The sequence below is a fragment of the Miniopterus natalensis genome, chromosome 11 (assembly GCF_054644295.1).
Source record: "Miniopterus natalensis isolate mMinNat1 chromosome 11, mMinNat1.hap1, whole genome shotgun sequence".
NCBI classification, from domain to species: domain Eukaryota; kingdom Metazoa; phylum Chordata; class Mammalia; order Chiroptera; family Miniopteridae; genus Miniopterus; species Miniopterus natalensis.
Genome location: NC_142091.1, coordinates 78,136,638 through 78,155,621, shown reverse-complemented (window position 1 = coordinate 78,155,621; position 18,984 = coordinate 78,136,638). Strand labels below are relative to the sequence as shown.

General features: G+C 55.9%; 2 protein-coding genes across 4 annotated transcripts; one reads left to right on the top strand and one right to left on the bottom strand.

The window, feature by feature from the left end:
* Nucleotides 1-64: 64 nt before the first annotated feature.
* On the top strand, nt 65-6,188 carry RIC8A (RIC8 guanine nucleotide exchange factor A). Of its 3 annotated transcripts, XM_016222340.2 has the most exons (10): nt 65-1,023; nt 1,267-1,314; nt 1,400-1,990; nt 2,380-2,471; nt 3,009-3,159; nt 4,112-4,207; nt 4,276-4,420; nt 4,530-4,674; nt 5,039-5,158; nt 5,466-6,188. In XM_016222340.2, exons 1-10 carry the CDS (start codon nt 940-942, stop codon nt 5,584-5,586), a joined length of 1,593 nt encoding a protein of 530 aa, XP_016077826.1. In that variant the 5' UTR covers nt 65-939; the 3' UTR covers nt 5,587-6,188. The 3 variants fall into 3 exon arrangements, with proteins under 3 accessions (XP_016077826.1, XP_016077827.1, XP_016077828.1); XM_016222341.2 differs by lacking the exon at nt 4,112-4,207 and having other exon boundaries at nt 66-1,023; XM_016222342.2 differs by lacking the exon at nt 5,466-6,188 and having other exon boundaries at nt 68-1,023; nt 4,984-5,050.
* SIRT3 (sirtuin 3) lies at nt 6,071-18,917 on the bottom strand. The gene is made up of 6 exons (XM_016222344.2): nt 18,796-18,917; nt 14,588-14,779; nt 14,272-14,504; nt 12,733-12,833; nt 11,306-11,467; nt 6,071-8,327 (listed from the first exon to the last, which is right to left on the bottom strand). The coding sequence occupies exons 1-6, from the start codon at nt 18,876-18,878 to the stop codon at nt 8,109-8,111; spliced, it is 990 nt and encodes a 329-aa protein (XP_016077830.1). The 5' UTR covers nt 18,879-18,917; the 3' UTR covers nt 6,071-8,108.
* Nucleotides 18,918-18,984: the final 67 nt, after the last annotated feature.

Genomic DNA, 18,984 nt, shown 5'->3' with positions numbered 1-18,984 from the left:
GCCCGGCGCTCGGTGGTTCGTTTTCAGTGCCACGTCCGGGCCTGGACACGCGGACTGCGCCAGGCCCTGCCCCACGCGACGGAGGCGCGAAGTCCGGCCCGGTCGCTGCTGGCGGGCGGGGCGGAGGTCGGCGCTGCGACGAGCGGGCGCGGGGCCCGTGCGAGCCGCTGCTTCTCGCCATCGCCCCCGGGCGCCGAAGAACGGCCTGGCGCAACCGAGCTGCTCGAGAAATGCCTGTTGCAGGGTCCCCGCGCGCCGCCGTGGAGTGTTTGCTGTGTCATTACTCGTCCAGACCACCCGTGAAACGGGAATTGCTGTCGTCTCTGTCCTTTAAAAGGGCAAACTGAGGACAGGCCAGACGGTGTCTGGGCGACAGCTAGGTGTCTCCGCGTGGACCGGGTTCTGCCCCGTGCCGACCTCCTCGCCCCACACTCCCCCTTCTCCCTCCCACGCAGGCCGTTCCCACCTCCCCACCCGCTGTTCCTTCTGCTTTGCATGACCTTCCCCCACATCCCTTCCTGTCTCCCGGCTCACTGATCGTCGGGTCTCGGCAGAACTGCCACTGCCTGAGCTTCCTTTGCAGCCCACCATGGAGCGGGGCCGGGACCCCTTCTCCACCCCCCCCGCCCCCGGGCTCTTGCTTGCAAGAAACCAGACCCGGCCCAAGCAGCGGTGAAGGGGTCACACTGTTCAGCTCAAGGGCGACTCAGGCCCCGAGGTCGGACCACCACCGAGTCCGGTCGGGCAGCCCCCGACTGACCCCCGGGCAGGACCTTCGGGTTCTTGGTCCGGCCTCCTTAAGGCGCGCGCAGCCTAAGCCCCGCCCCGCGGCGCCGCGCACGCGGGTCCCGACGAGCCAGGGCGGGGCGGGTGGACTGGGACCCGGAACCGCGGCGCTCGGCCCCTCCCGCCTTCCCGGCGCAGGGTGCGGGGGGCGTCATGGAACCCCGAGCGGTTGCGGATGCCGTGGAGACGGGGGAGGAGGACATGATCCTGGAGGCTCTGCACGCGTACAACCGGGAGGTGAGCGGGACCGGGGACCGGGACGCGCCCGCGGAGGGGGCAGGGTGGGGCTCACGCGTGGCCAGCGGAGGTGCGGCAGTGGGGCTGTGGGAGGGAGCGCGGCAGGGCGGGGCCCCGAGGCTGTGAGGAGTTGCTGGGAAGAGGGTCGGGGTGCGCACCGGGGCACAGGTGTGTGGGGTGCGCCCATCTGTTCAGAGTGGTGGCTGCGGCCTGCGCTCCCTGAGCCTCTGGATCTCTTCGCAGAATTCCCAGAACTTCACGTTTGATGCTGCCCAACAGGAGGACAGGAAGGTGCGTGCTGACCCGGGGTTAGAGGGGCAGGGACGGGTGGCTCCTGGTAGGGGGGCCTGGTGGAGCCGCTCTTCTCTACCCACAGAGACTGGCGGAGCTGCTGGTTTCAGTTCTGGAGCGGGGCTTGCCACCCTCCCGCCGGGTCACCTGGCTGCAGAGCATCCGCATCCTGTCCAGGGACCGTAGCTGCCTGGATGCCTTCACCAGCCCCCAGAGCTTGCAGGCTCTTGCGTGCTATGCTGGCATCTCCACCTCCGAAGGGTCAGCCCCTGAGCCCCTGGACTTGGATGTTGTACTCGAGTCCCTCAAGTGCTTGTGCAACCTTGTGCTCAGCAGCCCCAGGGCACAGGTGCTGGCTGCAGAGGCCCGCTTGGTGGTGAGGCTCTCGAAGCGTGTGGGGCTGCACCAGGAGAGCAGCTTTCCACACGAGGTCCAGCTCTTTGACTTGCGCCTCCTGTTCTTGCTCACGGCACTTCGCACAGATGTGCGCCAGCAGCTGTTCCAGGAGCTGCAGGGTGTGCACCTGCTGACTGAAGCACTGCAGCTGACACTGGGAGTGACCCCTGGGCAGAGTCCCCCAGAGCTCCTTCCTCCCCAGGAGACAGAGCGGGCCATGGAGATCCTCAAGGTGCTCTTCAACATCACTTTCGACTCCATCAGGAGGGAAGTGGACGAGGTGAGGACACTTCCTGGACCTGCCTCACTGTTGGTACCCTAATATGTCTAGGTATCAGATTCGGACAGGAGTGCTCAGCCTGTCGGGAGGAGGCAAGGAGATGTCCATCCTGGGCAGGAGCATCAAGGGAAGTTTCTGAGGGAGGTGGAGGCTGCATGGTGAGAAGCTATAGGCGACTTCCTACCAGGAGATTGAGTGTGGGGCCAGAACACAGTGTGATGTCATCCAGAGAGACCTGTTGCCGCTCTTAAGGGGGGGGGGGGGTGCACTAGAGGAGACAGATAGCTAGCACACATGGTCCTGGCGTGGAGCAGACAGCAGAACCTCAGCTGGCAGCAGTGGGGACAGGTGTGGCTCTCTGTCACAGGAGCCCCTTTCTCTTTGGTCAGGAAGACGCTGCCCTTTACCGGTGCCTGGGGACCCTTCTACGGCATTGTGTGATGGTTGCTGCTGCTGGAGACCGCACAGAGGAGTTCCACGGGTGAGGGTGGGAACTGTCATGCTGGAGGGAAGTGCTCACCTGTCTAGATGGTGGACCAGGCTCCACCCTAGAGCATCTACTTTCCTCTGGGTGGGACCAGCATCAGAGTGTTTCCGGAGAGCCCAGCACTCACAGTACATGTTAGGACAGGAGCCATGAATGGGAGACAGGAATGTGCCACTGGACCTTGGGTAGTGGCAGTGGACAGTGTGGTTTCTACAGGGCAGCATGGTTACTCACCCCCCTTTTCAGTGACCTGTGCTTAGGCAGATCCTGGTTTTCCAGAGATCACCTGTGATGTTTCAGCCCCCAGAGAGGGTGGAAGGTGGGGCATCTGCAGAGTGCCCTCCTCTGGGACCCACTACACTTAGTGTACTCCTGAGACAGATTCCCCCCCTTCAGTTCTGTCCCCCTCATGTCTCTCCTTAGACCCCTGCACGCTGGCTCATGTTATATGTAGCCCCAGCAGGGTGCACCACAGGTTGTGCTGCGCTAGGGAACTGGACTTAACCAAGCCCCCTCCTGAACTGTCCCCAGCCACACAGTGAACCTCCTGGGAAACTTGCCCCTCAAGTGTCTAGATGTCCTTCTCACCTTGGAGCCACATGAAGGCTCCCTGGAGTTCTTGGGAGTGAACATGGATGTGATCAGTGTCCTCCTCAGCTTCCTGGAGAAACGTCTGCACCAGGTGGGCAGGGGCACCTACTGAGTGGGCTTCCCAGTGGCTCTGGCTTTCCCAAGCAGCTGGAGCCACTGCTCTTGCGAAGTCAACATGGATAAGTGGAAGTCAGCTCAGTGATATGATCCCGGGGATCCCTTCAGCTGCTCTTTGTTCCAGCCAGGCAGGAAACCAGACCCCTGCTCTGTTGAGAAGCATGTGGACCTGACCACACACACTTGAAGGTTCCACTTCTGGAACCAAGTTTGCAGAGTCTAGCAAAGTACTTGCTTTTTAGACCTGTTTGAGTGATCCTAGCCCTAGACTCAGTGTCGCTGTGCCCAGGCATCCCTTGAGGACCAGCGTCAGCTGTACCAGAACCCATGGAACCTTGAGCCGGAGGCCCCCGAAGCCTGCAGCTTCCAGACAGTGGCGAGCGGGTTCTAATTGGCCCCTCTGGGAGCTTGCAGACATTATGGGGCCACATAGCCAGACTGAGGTTCAGTGGGTCCCACGGAATCCACGACACCCACTAGCACTGTGAGCTGGGTCACGTGCTTGGCGTTAGACACTGGCTGTGACCGTCTGTCCCTGTCACTGCTGGTGTTAGGGTCCAGGGAGGTAACCAGGGAGGGATGCAGAAGTTCCTTGGTCTATGTCCATGAAACCCACGAAGTAGGGGTTTTGGTTTTTTGGCCACTGTTTTCTGAGGGTGACTTGGAAGCCAGAGGTGTGCCCCAGCTTTAAGCGCTGTGAGAGCCCTGCTTTGTGGAAGGGGAGTTAGACTCAGAGCAGCTGAGTCACAGAGCATGCACATGGTCTCCGGAGTCAAGGTCCCCCTGGGTGCCTCTCAAAGTGAACACCCACTGCCCACTCCCGGCCCCTCGGGGGGACACCCTCCCGAGTGCCTCCTGCCAGACCCGTGTGGTGCGTGTACCCTGCCCTCGGGACGGGGCACCCCTCACTGACGGGCTCCCCGCAGACGCACAGGCTGAAGGAGAGCGTGGCCCCCGTGCTGAGCGTGCTGACCGAGTGTGCCCGCCTGCACCGCCCCGCCAGGAAGTTCCTGAAGGCGCAGGTACCCAGGGGCTGGGCGCGCCCGGGCACCCGCCCGCCCCAGGCCCGGCTGACGGCAGCTGCCCGCAGGTGCTGCCCCCGCTGAGGGACGTGAAGACGCGGCCTGAGGTGGGGGAGCTGCTGCGGAACAAGCTCGTCCGGCTCATGACGCACCTGGACACGGACGTGAAGAGGGTGGCCGCCGAGTTCCTGTTCGTGCTGTGCTCCGAGAGCGGTGAGTGGGCGCCGGGCGCCTGCCCCTCCCGGCCGGGCGCGCGCTGACCTGTGCCCGCCCTCAGTGCCCCCCGCGCCCGCCCTCAGTGCCCCCCTGTGCCCGCCCTCAGTGCCCCGCTTCATCAAGTACACGGGCTACGGGAACGCCGCCGGCCTCCTGGCCGCCCGGGGCCTCATGGCAGGGGGCCGGCCCGAGGGCCAGTACTCGGAGGACGAGGACACCGACACGGACGAGTACAAGGCGGCCAGGGCCAGGTGTGTGCCCCGCTCCCTCGGGCGCCCGTCCCCCGCCCGGGCCACGGGGGGCAGGGTGAGGCGTGGGTAAGACCACTCAGAACCCGGCATGGGGGGGGAGCGTGACCCGTGGGTAAGACCACTCAGAACCCGGCATGGGGGGGGGCAGCGTGACCCGTGGGTAAGACCACTCAGAACCCGGCATGGGTCCTGATGTCCAATGTAGGGTGGCAACAGAGTTTACGTAAAGGGGCGGGGCAGACTGGGGGACCAGGCGGCCCTGATGGCAGGAGCTGGGTGACTGCTGCTCCAGGAGAGGTCTCCCCACAGCCCCCGTCCTGAGACTCACTAATGCATTCCCCACGCCCCCTTCCCTGGGAAGCAGCATAAACCCAGTGACTGGGAGGGTGGAGGAGAAGCTACCCAACCCCATGGAGGGCATGACCGAGGAGCAGAAGGAGCACGAGGCCATGAAACTGGTGAACATGTTCGACAAGCTCTCCAGGTACGAGGTCGGGCAGGAGGGCCATGTCCTGTCTCAGGAAACCCGGCAGGCGGGGTCATAGGAGGATGTTTGGAATCACCTGCTGTGGAGGAAACCGCCCACCCCCAGGCTAGTTAGGGTTGAAGTCAGCATTATGTCCCCTTTACACAAGATGGGACCGAGGCCCAGGAAAATTAAGAGACTGCCTCAGGTGTCAGGGCCACTAGGTAGCAGTTAGGGTTCGGGCCTCGCTGACACTGAACAGGAGCAGCCTGGTGGGGGGAAGGTGGCAGCTGAAGCAGGACGCCCACCCACCCCTTCCCTGCAGGCACAGAGTCATCCAGCCCATGGGGGTGAGTCCCCGGGGCCAGCTCACCTCCCTGCAGGATGCCGTGTGCGAGAGCATGGAGGGCCAGCTCTCCTCAGACCCCGACTCAGACCCCGACTGAGGACGGCTACCCAGCTCCCCCGTCAGAACCGGTGCTGCTTCCAGCGGTGTCCTCGGGGCCCTTTTCTCTTCACTCCCAAAGTTGTGTTCCCGACTTTCTCATCTCTGGGATTGTGAGGGTCTTGTCCTGCTGTCACTCTGGAAACGCCCTGATTTCCTCAGGTGACAAGGTTTCTCTTGTGAGCCAGGAGGGTATGTGCAGAGGCTGCTCCTGAGGTGGGGCTGCACGTGGGCACAGGGAGCCCAGAGCCAGGAGGTCAGGCAAGTGCTGCATTTGAAAGGGGGAAAGAACCTGCTAGAACTTCACATGCTAATGTCAGAAACACTCGCAAGGGCTATGCTGTCTGTCCCCACCGAGCACATCCTTGGTCCTGGCTCAGCTGCCTGCTGTACTGTCCACAGTGCCCAAGTCCTCACTGGTTTCACAGTTGAATCTCCATCTTTCCCACTGGTGTAGCTCATAAATACGTAAGGAAAACGTTACCTCTTGTGAGACTTTAATTCTGTATTCCCATCGTGTCCCACAAAGCGTCCCAGAAACATCCTGCAGTACAGAGAGAGTGCGCGTGTGCATGTCCAATAAAGTTGCACAAGTGAACATTTTTCCCAGATCGCCACTTAAGTCTTTTCTTCTTGAGAGCTGAGGCCACCAGACCCCCTTCTGAGGAGTTTGTCAGTTACACCAGGGGTCTGCCAGGCAAGCACGATGCCAGGGAGGAGGGAGCACGAGGGGCAGTGACCAGGGGTGCCTTCATGTCAGAGGTTAATCCCAGTGGCGTTACTGGAAGACCTGGTGGGGAGAGTGCAGCAGGGTCTGGAACAGACTGGTTTCTGGAGGAGGCTAATGTAAGGCAGGCATCAGGGTGAACAGATCATGATGCCCTTCAGTGAGGGGTGAGGTGGGGATGAATGTTCTCTGTCCTTGGGCCCCCAAGGTCCCCTTTCCACATTCATTGTCAGCACTTGCATTCCCTTTGTGGGGACAAAAATGAAGGGATGCCCAATTTCTACAGCAGAATTTATTTCATGTCAGTAGTGAAGGACAGGCTTTCTTCAAACTCAGGAGACCAACCTGCCAAGAGCCCGGCATACTTCTTGGGACCCAGGACCCCACACTGGGAGGTGACTGGGCCCACTCAGCCAGAGATGGGCCTTTCTGACAGATGCTGAGCCTGCCCTTCAAGTGGAGACCTGGACACAGGAAAAGTGGGTGCAGCCTGAGTCCAGGACCACAGTCAGAAGGAAGTGCTGGGAAGTGAGAGCTTCAGCAAAGTGAAGAGTTAACCAGACAGGCAGGCCAGGGGCACCCATGCCGAGGCACAGTGCAGACATGGCTGGGGACGGTGCCAGTAGAGCCCCGTGCTCTGCTCCAGTCCTGGGTCAGCCAAAATTTGTAAACCTGCCCAAGCTGTTCTTCAGAAACGAAGTCTGTTCAGAAATGGGTAATGACTCCATGGAACCATTTCTGGTACGGAAACAGCCCTCACCCTACCTGTCCCACCCACTGAACTGGAACACAAGGGAGAGAAAAAATTGGTTACCTGGAAACACCTGGGTAGGCAGACAGATGTCAGGGCCTGGGTGCAAACTATTACATAAGATGAAGCTTTTCTGTCTCTGCAAATACTGCTGTTCAGCCAAATTAAGATGATTCCAGTAGAGCTAGGCACAAATGGGTGGCTAAACGGAGGGCCTCATGTAAGCGGCAAATCAAGGTATACCCTGGCACCACATCTTGGACAGTAACCCTAAATAAACCCCTAAAGTCATAACCCAATTTATACAAATTGTAAAACTAGGAAATACCACAGGGCAAATCTTACAGGACTAGTTCCAAAAATCCACAGGGGCTCCCTGACTTAATCTTGCTGTTGGTGGAAGAAGTCGGAGCCCAGAAGAGGCTCTCAAGTAAGCTGCAGACTCAAAAGTGACGGCAATGTGACCTGGATGTGGGTGGCCTTTATCTCCTTCCACGTGATGAGAAACGGCACCAGCCTACATCTCAGCCCTGAGAACCAGACAACAAAAGGCCTGAAATAGCAATGGCTCAGACATGTGACAAGCAGAAACCTAAGTGCTGTCTCATCCTTAGCTTCGAATCCTCTCTGGTCCTACTTGGTAGGAAATGAGGCTACAGCCAGAGGGGGGCTTCTGCCAGTAGAGGTGACAGTCACAGGTGGAGGGTGGGGTCCCCAAGACATCTGTCTCGTGGCCACAGGAACCAGATCAGCACTTCTGGTCACACCCTGGGGGTGTTCTCCCTGCCTGCTTCGTGCTGTCCCAAGACAACTGGATTCCAGATGCCCAATGCCACCACCTGGAGAAACTCGCCCACAGGGTGACACTGCTGAGTCTCGAGGAAAACTGCATTTTCTGTAACTGCACTTGTCCGTGGGATTTGAAATCTAGAGCTTTAGCCTCTGTGGTGTTTCTACCCTCAGCAGTCAGGTCAGCGGCTCTCACAATTTCCTGAAAGCGTCGCCCGCGGGGCTGCATCCCACACAGGCACAGAAACCTCACTTCTCAGAGTACCTTCCCGGTCTCTCGCTGGACAAGGTCCTTCAGCTCCTCCGTCCAGCCCAGCAGCTCTGCCAGCATCTTCACGCCGTCCACCAGGTCCCCCAGCTGCAGCACATCCCTGCTGCGAGGACGCCAGGCCAAGGCCCCCGCCGCTTCCTGGTTCATGAACACTCGGGGCACTGAGCTCCGCACAGCCTCAGACAGGCTGGCAAAAGGCTCCACCTAAAAAATTGTCCAAAAGTGAGGAGCCCTATCCAGTCTCTGGCTCCCTCAGGAGACTGATCGTGCTACCTTGGAGAGGGAACCCCGCCCAACACATACACACCCACACACCCATCTCACTTTCTCCCCTGCTGCTCCCTCACCCATGTCAGTGGAAGTGTCTCCCAGTTCCAGCTTTTTCAAGAGCTCAGTTCCAGCAATTACGCAATCTTACCCGTCCTCCCCACCACCAGGCCACACCTTCTCCCAGCACACCTGACACAAGACAGGTCTCCTCTGTCCTTGCTGCCCAAGGGAGAATCTGGTCCCGCACTGAGGTGTGTGAGATGTGGCATTTCCCTAATGATCAGTGATGCTCATCCCAAGCATCCACAGGCTGCATGGTGGCCCCTCTGCACCTTCCCCCTGCAGACCCCAGACAGGCCTGACTCATCCAAGAGTCACAGTGTGAAAAGTGCACAGATTAATAATGGTATTGAGACTGGATCACTCTCTGGGAGGAAGTTGCTTGACTCCTGCCTTTCATTGAAATAATTTCAAATGGATTAAAGATTTAAGTGTAAAAAAAAACAGCTCTTAAAAATAAAAATCATACATAACTTAAAAAAAAAAAAGCTCTTAAAGAAAATTCTGGGTTTCTAAGTTACGTAGGAAAGGGCTTTTCTGGAAGGACAACTGAAGTCAGATAAGACAGAAACCGCATTTCACGTGTGATTCCACCATCATCCACCTAAGTCCAGGCAGGAAAATAAGTTCTTTTTATATATCTTTGCTGATTTCATAGAGAGGAAGGGAGAGGGAGAGGGAGAGAGAAAGATCAGTGATGAGAGAGCCATTGATTGGCTGCCTCCTGCAGGCCCCCCACTGGGGGTCGAGCTCACAACCCGGGCCTGTGCCCTAACTGGGAATCGAACTGTGACTTCCTGGATCCTAGGTCAATGCTCAACCACTGAGCCACACAAGCCGGGCGGAAAAATAAATTCTTAACTCTCACCACCATAAACCAACTGCAAAAAAGTTACATGGGAAAAAATAGTTTATATTGCTAACTGATAAACTAATTCACAAACATTTTATATAATTTATTAATTTATATTTCTAACGAACAGTGAAAAACAGGCAAGAGGTACAAACGAGATCCACAGAGAATGCATGCCATAGTCAGTGAGCGAGAAAGGATGGACCTCATTGATCATTAGAGAAATGCAAATCTCTCTCCCACGTGCTTAGCCAGTCACACTGGTGGGAACATAGAGGTAGCGAGGGGGTGGAGAAATAGCCACCATGTGCTATTGGTGGCAGTGAAAATAATGTATCTCTCTGGAAAGCAGGTTCTTAACATTTATTTTCTACAGAATGTACAAAAATGTATACACGTGGATGTTCGCTACATTATTTCAATGCAAAAACTACATTTATTTATTTATTTTGCCCATCACTAGGAAACTGCTTAAATAAACTTCATAGGTCCATCATCTCTTATCTTGAAACTCCTGGGGCTGGATAGTGTTTCAGATCTGAGAAGACAACATGGTCCCTGTCCCACAGGTGGTCACGGCTCAGTGGTTGGGTGCTTCCCACTTTGGTGCGGCATCCTCTAGGCCATGCTGCATGCCACACTGCCGCTGGCTGTGCTCACTGACAAGCACTCTGTGTCAGGGCCCAGGCAGGACCTCCTATGAGTAACCATCAGGGACACTGTGGCCACTAACAAGGTGGAGCTCTGCACAGTGATGTCCACGCTGGTGAAAGGGCACAGGTCCATGTGTGTATCTATCTACACAGCAGAGAAGCCCGAGGACACGGAACACAAAGCTGCCAGTGATGGCAGTACAGAAGTGACTCTTTACTTTGCTCTATGTCTTTACAGAATGTATGAATTTTAAAAAAAATACATGGGCCCAGCCGGTGTGGCGCAGTGGTTGAGCATCGTCTACCTCTGATCCAGGAGATCTTGGTTTGATTTCTGGTCAGGGCATGCCCAGGTTGTGGGCTCAATCCCCAGTAGGGGGCATGCAGGAGGCAGCCAATCAATGACTCTCATCATTGATGTTTCTATTTCTTTCCCTTCCTCTCTCTGAAATCAGTAAAGACATATTTAAAACACACACAAAGTACTTTTAGATTCAGGGGAAAAAAGGCTATTTTCATTTCACTTAAAAAGTAAAGAGGGCTAGTAGCCCTGGTGTCCATACCTGGTAGCCAGCCAGGTCAGGCAGGCTTAGAACTAGACACCATAGCTCTGTCCTCTGCCTGTCTGGCCGTGGCCGTGCCCTCATCCAGGCCCAGCGTGGGCACCCTGGCTCCTACCTCTGCTCCTTCCTGGACTGGACTCAGAAGTCCACCTGCCAGCATGACACGTCCACTCAGCAGCCCAGCACACTCCTCAGATCAGCGTGATTTGTCCCCCAAATGCACTCACCAGGCTTCTCCATCTCAGGAAATCAGCTCTGTCCTAGCAGCTACTGTTTACAGCCCTGGAGCCCTACAGGAGTTCCACAGTCGCACCCTATCCCACCTGCACACACACCCAGCTCCATCACCCCAGGCCACTACCTGCTCCACTTGTCCCCATGGTCTGTTCAGGATACAGCATCCACAGGGCCAAGAAGTTGGACCATCACAGCTGATGCTTTCACTGCTGCACGTGGCCGAGGGCCACCAGGCAGTGTCTCCTCCAGCTCCCCAGTCCCAGCCCCTTCTAGACTCTCTATGCCACGTGCCATGCTTCCCGCAGCACAACTTGTTCATGACACTGTGTGTCCTGAGCATACGACAGGCAGACCCGCTGAGTCTATGCACTACCCTGGCCTTAGGGCAGGCAGGGCCCTGAGCGCAGGTCCTTCTGCTCTCCCCCCCCCACTCCCTACACTCCCCCCCCACACTCCCTGCACCCCCACACTTTCTGCTCTCCCCCCCATACATAGTCCCCATTCTCCCTCTCCCACACTCCCTGCATCCCTGTCTTGTGGACTAACCTGCAGGGAGGTCCCCAGGATGAGCAGCAGGTCTGCAATGGGAAAATCCGCCAGGTGCAGCAGGAACCTCTGGGGCAGGGCCTCCCCAAAGAACACGATGTCAGGCTTCACGACGCCAGTGCAAACTGTGCAGCGGGGGACCCTGTCCCCCATCACAGAGGCCTGGGAAACACACAGAAAATGGACCCAAGAGCCCTGGCTGGTTTTGCTCAATGGTTAGAGTGTCGGCCTGCAGACCAAAGGGTCCCGGGTTCGATTCCAGCCAAGGTCACGTACCTCAGTTGCAGACTTGGGGGCACAAGTGGGAGGCAACCACTGGATGTGTCTCTCTCACATTGATGTTTCTCCCCCCTCCCCCCACTGTCTCTGAAAAAGCAATGGAAAAAAATTCTCAGGTGAGGATTAAAAAATAAAAAATAAAAAAAAAGAAGCTGGGCCAGAGGAAAGTATCGCAAACATGAAAGGAAAAGGCACAGCAGGAAGTTCTCAGTCACACAGCTGAGCAGTGTAAGTGCCCCACGTACATAAGGAACACAGCTTTACCAGGGCGTTTTACCAATTTTGTTTCAGAGACCCCAAAATTTGGGGGAGGGCTATACACTGTGATTCCAACTCTGTAACACTCTGGAAAAGGGAGGGGAAGGGAAGGACCGGGGGGGGCTCACTGATGCATGGACCTGGGTCCTCTTTTGGGTGCCATACATTTTCCATTGGAAAGCGGTAGTGGCTGCACACCACGGCATATGTACTGAATGCCAGTGACTTGTGCTCTTTAAAATGGGTAAGCTTATGTTGCGTGAATTTCACCTCAATAAGAAATAAAAGACAGGGTCCTGTGCCACATCGACATTTCAGTTTCGTCTTTAAGACGTTCAGCTCCATCCTGTTCTCCCTGAGGGAGCCCATCTCACAGAAACACCACAGCAGCATGCGGGGAATAAACATGGGCCTCACTGCTCTGTGGTAAAAACTGCAAACACCCAAGGTGCTGAGGTGAGGGGCCCCATGTAACACCCTAGTCACTAACCAGTGAGCAGATCTGTACTTACTGACAAGTAGTCAGTGATACCATGCTCAGTAAAGAAGCAAGTTGTAGAATTTTAAGCACATTGGTCCCACTACTGAAAACACACCAAGACTGTTTGGGAGGAGGTACACGTATGTGTATGTGATACGCACAAATTTTTTCTTAAAGGCATCATGATACCAAACTGTTACAAGTGGTTATGGGAGATTCGCCTTCCCTACATATTTCTGTACTGCCTTAATTTTTTACAAGCATGTATTACATTTCTAATTTTAAAATAATAAGAAAACATTTTCAACTATTACAGTTCTGTCTCTATGACACAATGCTCATGAAACACCACCTTTCCAGGTCTCCCCTGGGCAAGTGCAGACAGAGAACCATCTGTGTGACAACTCACCCAGAAGTCCTCTGCTGGGGATGTTCTTTGGCAGACAGTGCAGGAGGCAGAGGCAAAGGACCCGTGAGCTTCAACCAGCTTAGAGCCGGGGATGCCCGATGCTGAAAGTGAAACCACAGTTAAGTGCTGCTGCCTCTGGGTAGAGGGTGGGGGGTGCACAGGCCCCAGAGCACAACTTCTGACTTGGGAGGCCCCGGGAGGAGCCCCTCTTCTGTCACCAACAGGGACGCCCTGACCATAAGGGGAGGGCTCCCAAACGGAGCCAGTCACAGTGAAAACAGCACAAACACATTGGATGTACGTTCAGATCAAACTCTACCCAACACCCAGGAAAACACTTTCTACTCTACAGACACCAAGTAAAGGTGGGAAAATAATAGAAATACAACAAATTTCCAAAAATTGTGGAGAAACAGACACACGGTAACTTGTTACGGCAGTTCACTCCTGAAAGCTGTGGGTGAACAGACAGTCCCAGGAGCAGGTGGCCGCACACTGTCCCGGTGTCTGTCCTGACTCCACACCCACTAAAGCCCATGGCCAGGTACCCCTGCCTCCACAAAGGCCTGCCCTGCACATCTCCAAGAGCAGACTATCTCCATGGGGCACCCACTGCTAGATGACCCTGTTAGCAAGGACACATTTTCCTGGAGTCAAGATGACTCCTTTTTTCAAACCATGAGACATATGCAGGGGTGAGGGGTGAAGGGGGTCCTAATATACGGTGATGGGAGATTTGACTTTGGGTGGTGGGCATACAGTGCAATATACAGATCTTGTAACATAGAAACTGACACCTAAAACCTGTATGATCCTATTAACCAATGTCACCCCAATAAATTTTTAAGAAAAAACGACATGCAGCCTGGCTGAGTGGTGGCTGGCTCTCTGAGTCGCAGGCAGCACCTGTCAGCATCTCTGAATAAGGGAAAGGGCCCAGCATGTGCTCCTCTAAGATGCACAGCCAGTGCTGAGCAATGTCTGGGAATCCACTCATGGCCACTATGTAGACACAGCCAAGAAACTATCCATCATAAACTGAGTCTGATAATAGTGTGGAATTATTAGTGATCTGTGTGATAATACTATAGTTATGTTTTAAAAGTCTTTATCTTCTAGATACCCATGATGGGTTTGTGCATTAAATTTATAATGTGGAAATCTGTTTCAAAATCATCCAGAGGTGAGAGAAGGTGGGGGGGGACAGGTATGAGGACAGGACACAAGGGGGCTCATTACATTCTCTTCACAGGCTCGAAATCCCATCATAATTTTTTTAAAAAGAAGTTATCACATCAGATGACAAAACTAGAAGCTCCTGATGGCATCTTCGGTTCCATCCAAAACTCAGACCATCAGGTGTGCTGGAAATGGGTCACCTGTGAGGTCCGAACAGTGACCCTCACAGCAGGCGCTTGAGTCAGGAGCCAGGACGGTGGCACGCGGACTTAGCTGCCCCTTCCCTGCAAGCAGACACCTGAGCGGTGGTCCAAGAGGGAAGGATGCTGCAAGACAGGATGCTCAGAGGACAGGGCTCACCTCGCTCCAGCCCGTCGATGTTCTGTGTGTAGAGCCGCAGGAGCAGCCCCTTGTCGTGGAGCAGCCGCAGGAAGTAGTGGATGATGTTAGGCCTGTAGTTCCCAGGGTGCATCTTCTTGGCCCACGTGAAGAAGGGGCTGGGGTTGTGAAGGAAAAATGTGAGTTCAAAAATGGCCTCAGGGTATGGGACATCGCAGTGCTGGAAGCTACTGTAGAAGCCAGTTCCTGGAGACCTGCAAAGAGAAGCCAGAGCCATCAGAAGAGCAGGGAGTGGAACAGCCAGGATGGGAGGGGAGCATGGGCTCAGCAGGGGCACCTGAAGTCCGGGATGCCGCTAGGTGTGCTGATGCCAGCCCCCACCATGACCACCACCCTCTGGCAGGCCCTGGCTCGAATCAGCTCAGCAATGTCCTGCAGGGATAGCTTCTCCTTCTTACTGTCGCCTCCATTTCCAAAGACACTCGAGACACCAGCAGAAAAGGGTATGGGCGTCCATCCACCTGCAATACTGACAGAAAAAGGAGAATGGCCAGGGAACAGCGAAGCAAGTCCAGGTGTGCAGTGGAGAGTGAGACGTCTGCCCTTCCCCCACTGCTGAGTGACCACTTTTCCCTTCACGAATGAGCACTGGGCTCAAACAGAAAGCAGTCTGAACTCAGAAATCAAGACTATTCATGGAACGGGAACTGTGCAAATGAGGAAGGCAGCATTTTCTCAGCCCCTGTTACCACAGGCCAGTGCTGACAGGGACTGCTCCACCCCAGGGGCTCAGGCCAGAGCCAAGAGCACCCCTTGTGGGCTGCGGGCTCACTCTGCAAAGCCATCCACACCAACACACCAGGGATGTGACAAATATGCAGGGACATTTACAGAAAGTTAAACTTCTCAGACTTTACACCAAATATCATCAGATAAAAAATGGGTGGTAGAAACCATTCCAGAAAGAAACACCCACGCCCAGACAGCTAGGGGTTCAAACTGCTGCAGACTTCAACATCCACAGCCAATCTGGAGGCTGCTCACATTACAGCCAAACACATCCAAGGCCAGACTCCAGAAGGCTTCTCGTCTCCTCCAGAAGCCAGGAGCCAAGACCCTCAGAATGAGGGTCCCTGTTTAGGAGTGTGAGATGGTCTTCCCCAAGAAAAAGGAGCAAGACACACAATAAACAAGCTGCAGGCTTCAGCAAGGCCTCAGGAAAGCAACAGGAAGAAACAAGCAACACACTTGGGCCTGGAAAGGCCTTTGGAGTTGATGACCTGCTCTTAGGGCCCTTGTTTGGCACCTCGGCATCTCACCAAGCTGCATAACTCCTTCACCTTCTGCTATCAGCTGGTGACTCACCCAGAGTTCAGGATAGCCAGCCCACTGCTGGGGGGGGCCTTCCTCACACCCCAGGGGCTGGACATCTATGACTTCAGTATAGAGACCCCTCCACCTTGATGGGAAAATAGAGGCAACAAGCTGAACGGACAACCCTCCCCAGTTGATGATGACTCACAGTAAACAGACATAAAAACAGGAAACTGAGTAGTTCTTCAACTCACTTGTGACCCATGGAATAAAGAAGCCCCTAAATGCACATCATTAGACACACATCAGGACAATTTAAAGCTTATCTTCTAGGAGTATGACCCTAACTCCCTCTCCAGTTTGCTGTCTTTTGTGGTTTTCTTTGGCCCCTTACAAAACCAACACTAAAATCTCTGCAAGACTGACCTGCTTTACACATGGTCGCTGAGGGATTCAGCAGCTCTCTGCTCCCACTGGACCCCAACGTCTTAGCACAACATGTCCCACTACAGGGACAACCCTCTCACACATTATTCCTTTCAGCCAAACAAGGGCTCCCGGTTCTCAAGTGCCTACACCCAGCTCCACCTCCACACGTCCATATCACCAGAGTTGAGGCCAGCTCCTTATGAAGCCACTGCTGAACTTCCAGTGAGAAGTCACTCTCCTCCTCTAAACATAATAGTACTGGCTCCCTACTCCCTTTAGGGTCACCTTTTCCCCTTGTGCAATAACCCTGTAGGGCTGCCTCTCACTCCACTCTGGGGTCAGTGACCTGCAGTTCAGGGACTTGCCTGCCACTCAGTCCACACACACTGTTCTGTGTTGTCACCTCTCTTGCCAATGAAGCACCACCTGGTTTACCCAAAGACCAGACTTCTGAAAGGTGTAAAATGAGAAAGAGGAACATGACTAGGGACGGCAAACATGCAAGGCCAAGGGCACCAAAAGGAGTCAGGGCCCAAGCTTGCTACCTGACTCATCAAGTCACTCAAATACCCTGAGCTTCAGCTGCCAAAGCAAAGTAAGGCAGAGACAATTCTTAGTCTTCTTTAAAAAGATCCATAGCTGTCTTTGGAACCTCCCAGCTGGGCAAACGCCGCTTCCTCCTCTGTGCTCCTGCAGAGATTCCTGTTTCAAAGACAGTACTTCCACAACCAAGATGTGCATCTCTGCCTGCAAGTCGATCGATGGCACCTCCCAAAGGCTTTCCTAATGAGAGCTGATCAGACAGGAAGGAAAACAATGCTCTGGTTGCAACCACGGCATTGAAAACCTAACATTTACTGAGCTCCTCCTGAATGCAAATTATTATGAGAACCACAGAAAGAATGAGAGGTAAGTGGTGACACTGTGATTTGTAATAAATACATGTTGGTCTTCACCCATGATAGGCTCACAGCCCCCAAACGCATGGGATTTCCTAAGTGAAAAGAAAACTGGGAGCATCTTTTGTTGCAATATTTGGTCACTTATCCTCATTTCCTAAAATCAACCCAGAGCCAAAAAGGTGAAATGAGTTGAGGTTAATGTGGGACTTTTGGAAACCCCCTACGGATGGGAGCTGGTTGGCAGGGGAACCAACCCTAATTAGAGGGTTGGAGCCTCCCTAAAAAAAAAAAACAAAAGGAGGGGACTCAGCTTCCAGATTGGGGAACCAGAAAGCAGCCACGTGCCAGGCCCCACACAGGGACTGAAGCTCCTGTCTTGGGGCCCTTCCAGACCTGGCCCTGTGTATCTCATCACTTGTTTAGTCCTGCCCTTTAATACAATAAATCAGTGATCTAGTAACTCAACTGGTTTGCCAAGTTCTGTGAGCCACTCCAGCAAATTAATCAAAACCGAGGAGGGACATCATGGGAACCTCCCATTTATAGCCACTCGGTCAGAAGCACAAGCGGGGGCAGTCTTGTGGGACTGAGCCCTTAATGGTGGGGTCTGGTGCAATCTCCAGGTTGAGTGTCAGAACCGAGTCAAATTTTTGGGATACCAGGTCAGTGCGTGGGAAACTGGAGTTTTGCTTGATGGTGTTGAAGACAAACATCCCCAGAAGGTGCTCCCACGGCTGAGTGCCGCGGGGCGCAAGGCACCACTCAGGGGCCCCACGTACACTGTTCACCCGGAAACAGGTGGCCAGCGCCCTACCAAGCGTCTAGAATGTGCGTTAGGTGTGACTTAGTCTACCTGGCACAGGGAACAAGGTCTACTGGGCGTGGGGGCCCTGAGGAGCAGGGTGCTGCCTGGAAAAGGGAAACGAAGGGCAAGTTCACACGAGAGCCCCCACATCGAGACTCAAAGGGCTGAAACCCGCCTGTGCCGCCTGCTCTGGGGCCAGAGGTGGCGAGGACCCGTTGAATGACGGTCCGCAGTCTCCGGGCTGCACCTGGTGACTCAGGTCAGTATTCGGCCACGGCCACGCTGACCACTGCCTGCAGGCCCTGGTGTAGGAACGAGCTGCAGGGAAGCAAGTCTGCCCAGCGCCTGCTGGCCCCTCAGCGAGGTCCGGCAGAGTAAGAGCGTGAGGGTTTCTCCGGTCAGGCTCCTCGGTGTCGCTTCGTCACAAAGCCACCGCTTCGAGCAGCCCGAGGCGGCATCGAGCGAACGCGCCACCATTCACTTCACATCGCCCGGCATCGGGCATCTAAATTAGTTTCCGACAGCCACGGGCCTTAAGTTTCCCAGGGGCGGGCCGTCCTCTCACGGACCCCCAGGCGGTGACGGCGCAGAGCGCGGGCTCGGGCGCAGGCGGGTGGGCGCTGCCCGCACCGCCGCGGGGCGGGGAAGACGCCCGGCGCCCCACCCAGGCCCCCACCAGCAACCCGCCCGCGGCGCGCTACGGGCGAGGCCACGACCAGAGGCCGGCGCGCGCTCCGGCATGAAGGACGCCGCGGCCCAGCGCGGAAGGCGGAGCGCTTCGGCTCCCAGCCGGCGGGCGGCCGGCGGGCGCTGCTGAGGAGAGCCCGGGGCGGGGCGGGGCGGGGCGGGCCAGGCGAGCTCGCCGGTGTCAACCACCCGCACGTGACGGCCGCCGCTCACGCTAGACTCCGCGAGAAGGAACGAGAGCCGGGCCGGGAACACCCGGACAGTTCCTGTCCTCCCGTCGCCCCGCCTCGCCGGGCTCTGAACCCCCTCCTGGCCTTCACCCCGTCACCGGCCACCGCGGCAGCCCCGAGGCGGCCCGTCTCCGCCCTGCTCCACCTGCCCCGCCCCGCGGCTGCTACCCGGACGAACCGAGGCCGGCGGGCCCAGGCCCGTTCACCGCCCGGGCCCCAGAGCCTGAGAGCGCGGACAGCAGACGAAGCCCACTGCGCCATGCTCGCCACAGCCCGCTCGCGCAGTCGTCCCTGAGCGTCACGTGCCCCCGCGCTAGCCCCGCCCCGCCGTCCGGGGGACCGTAGACGCCAGGCGGGAGCGGCTCCC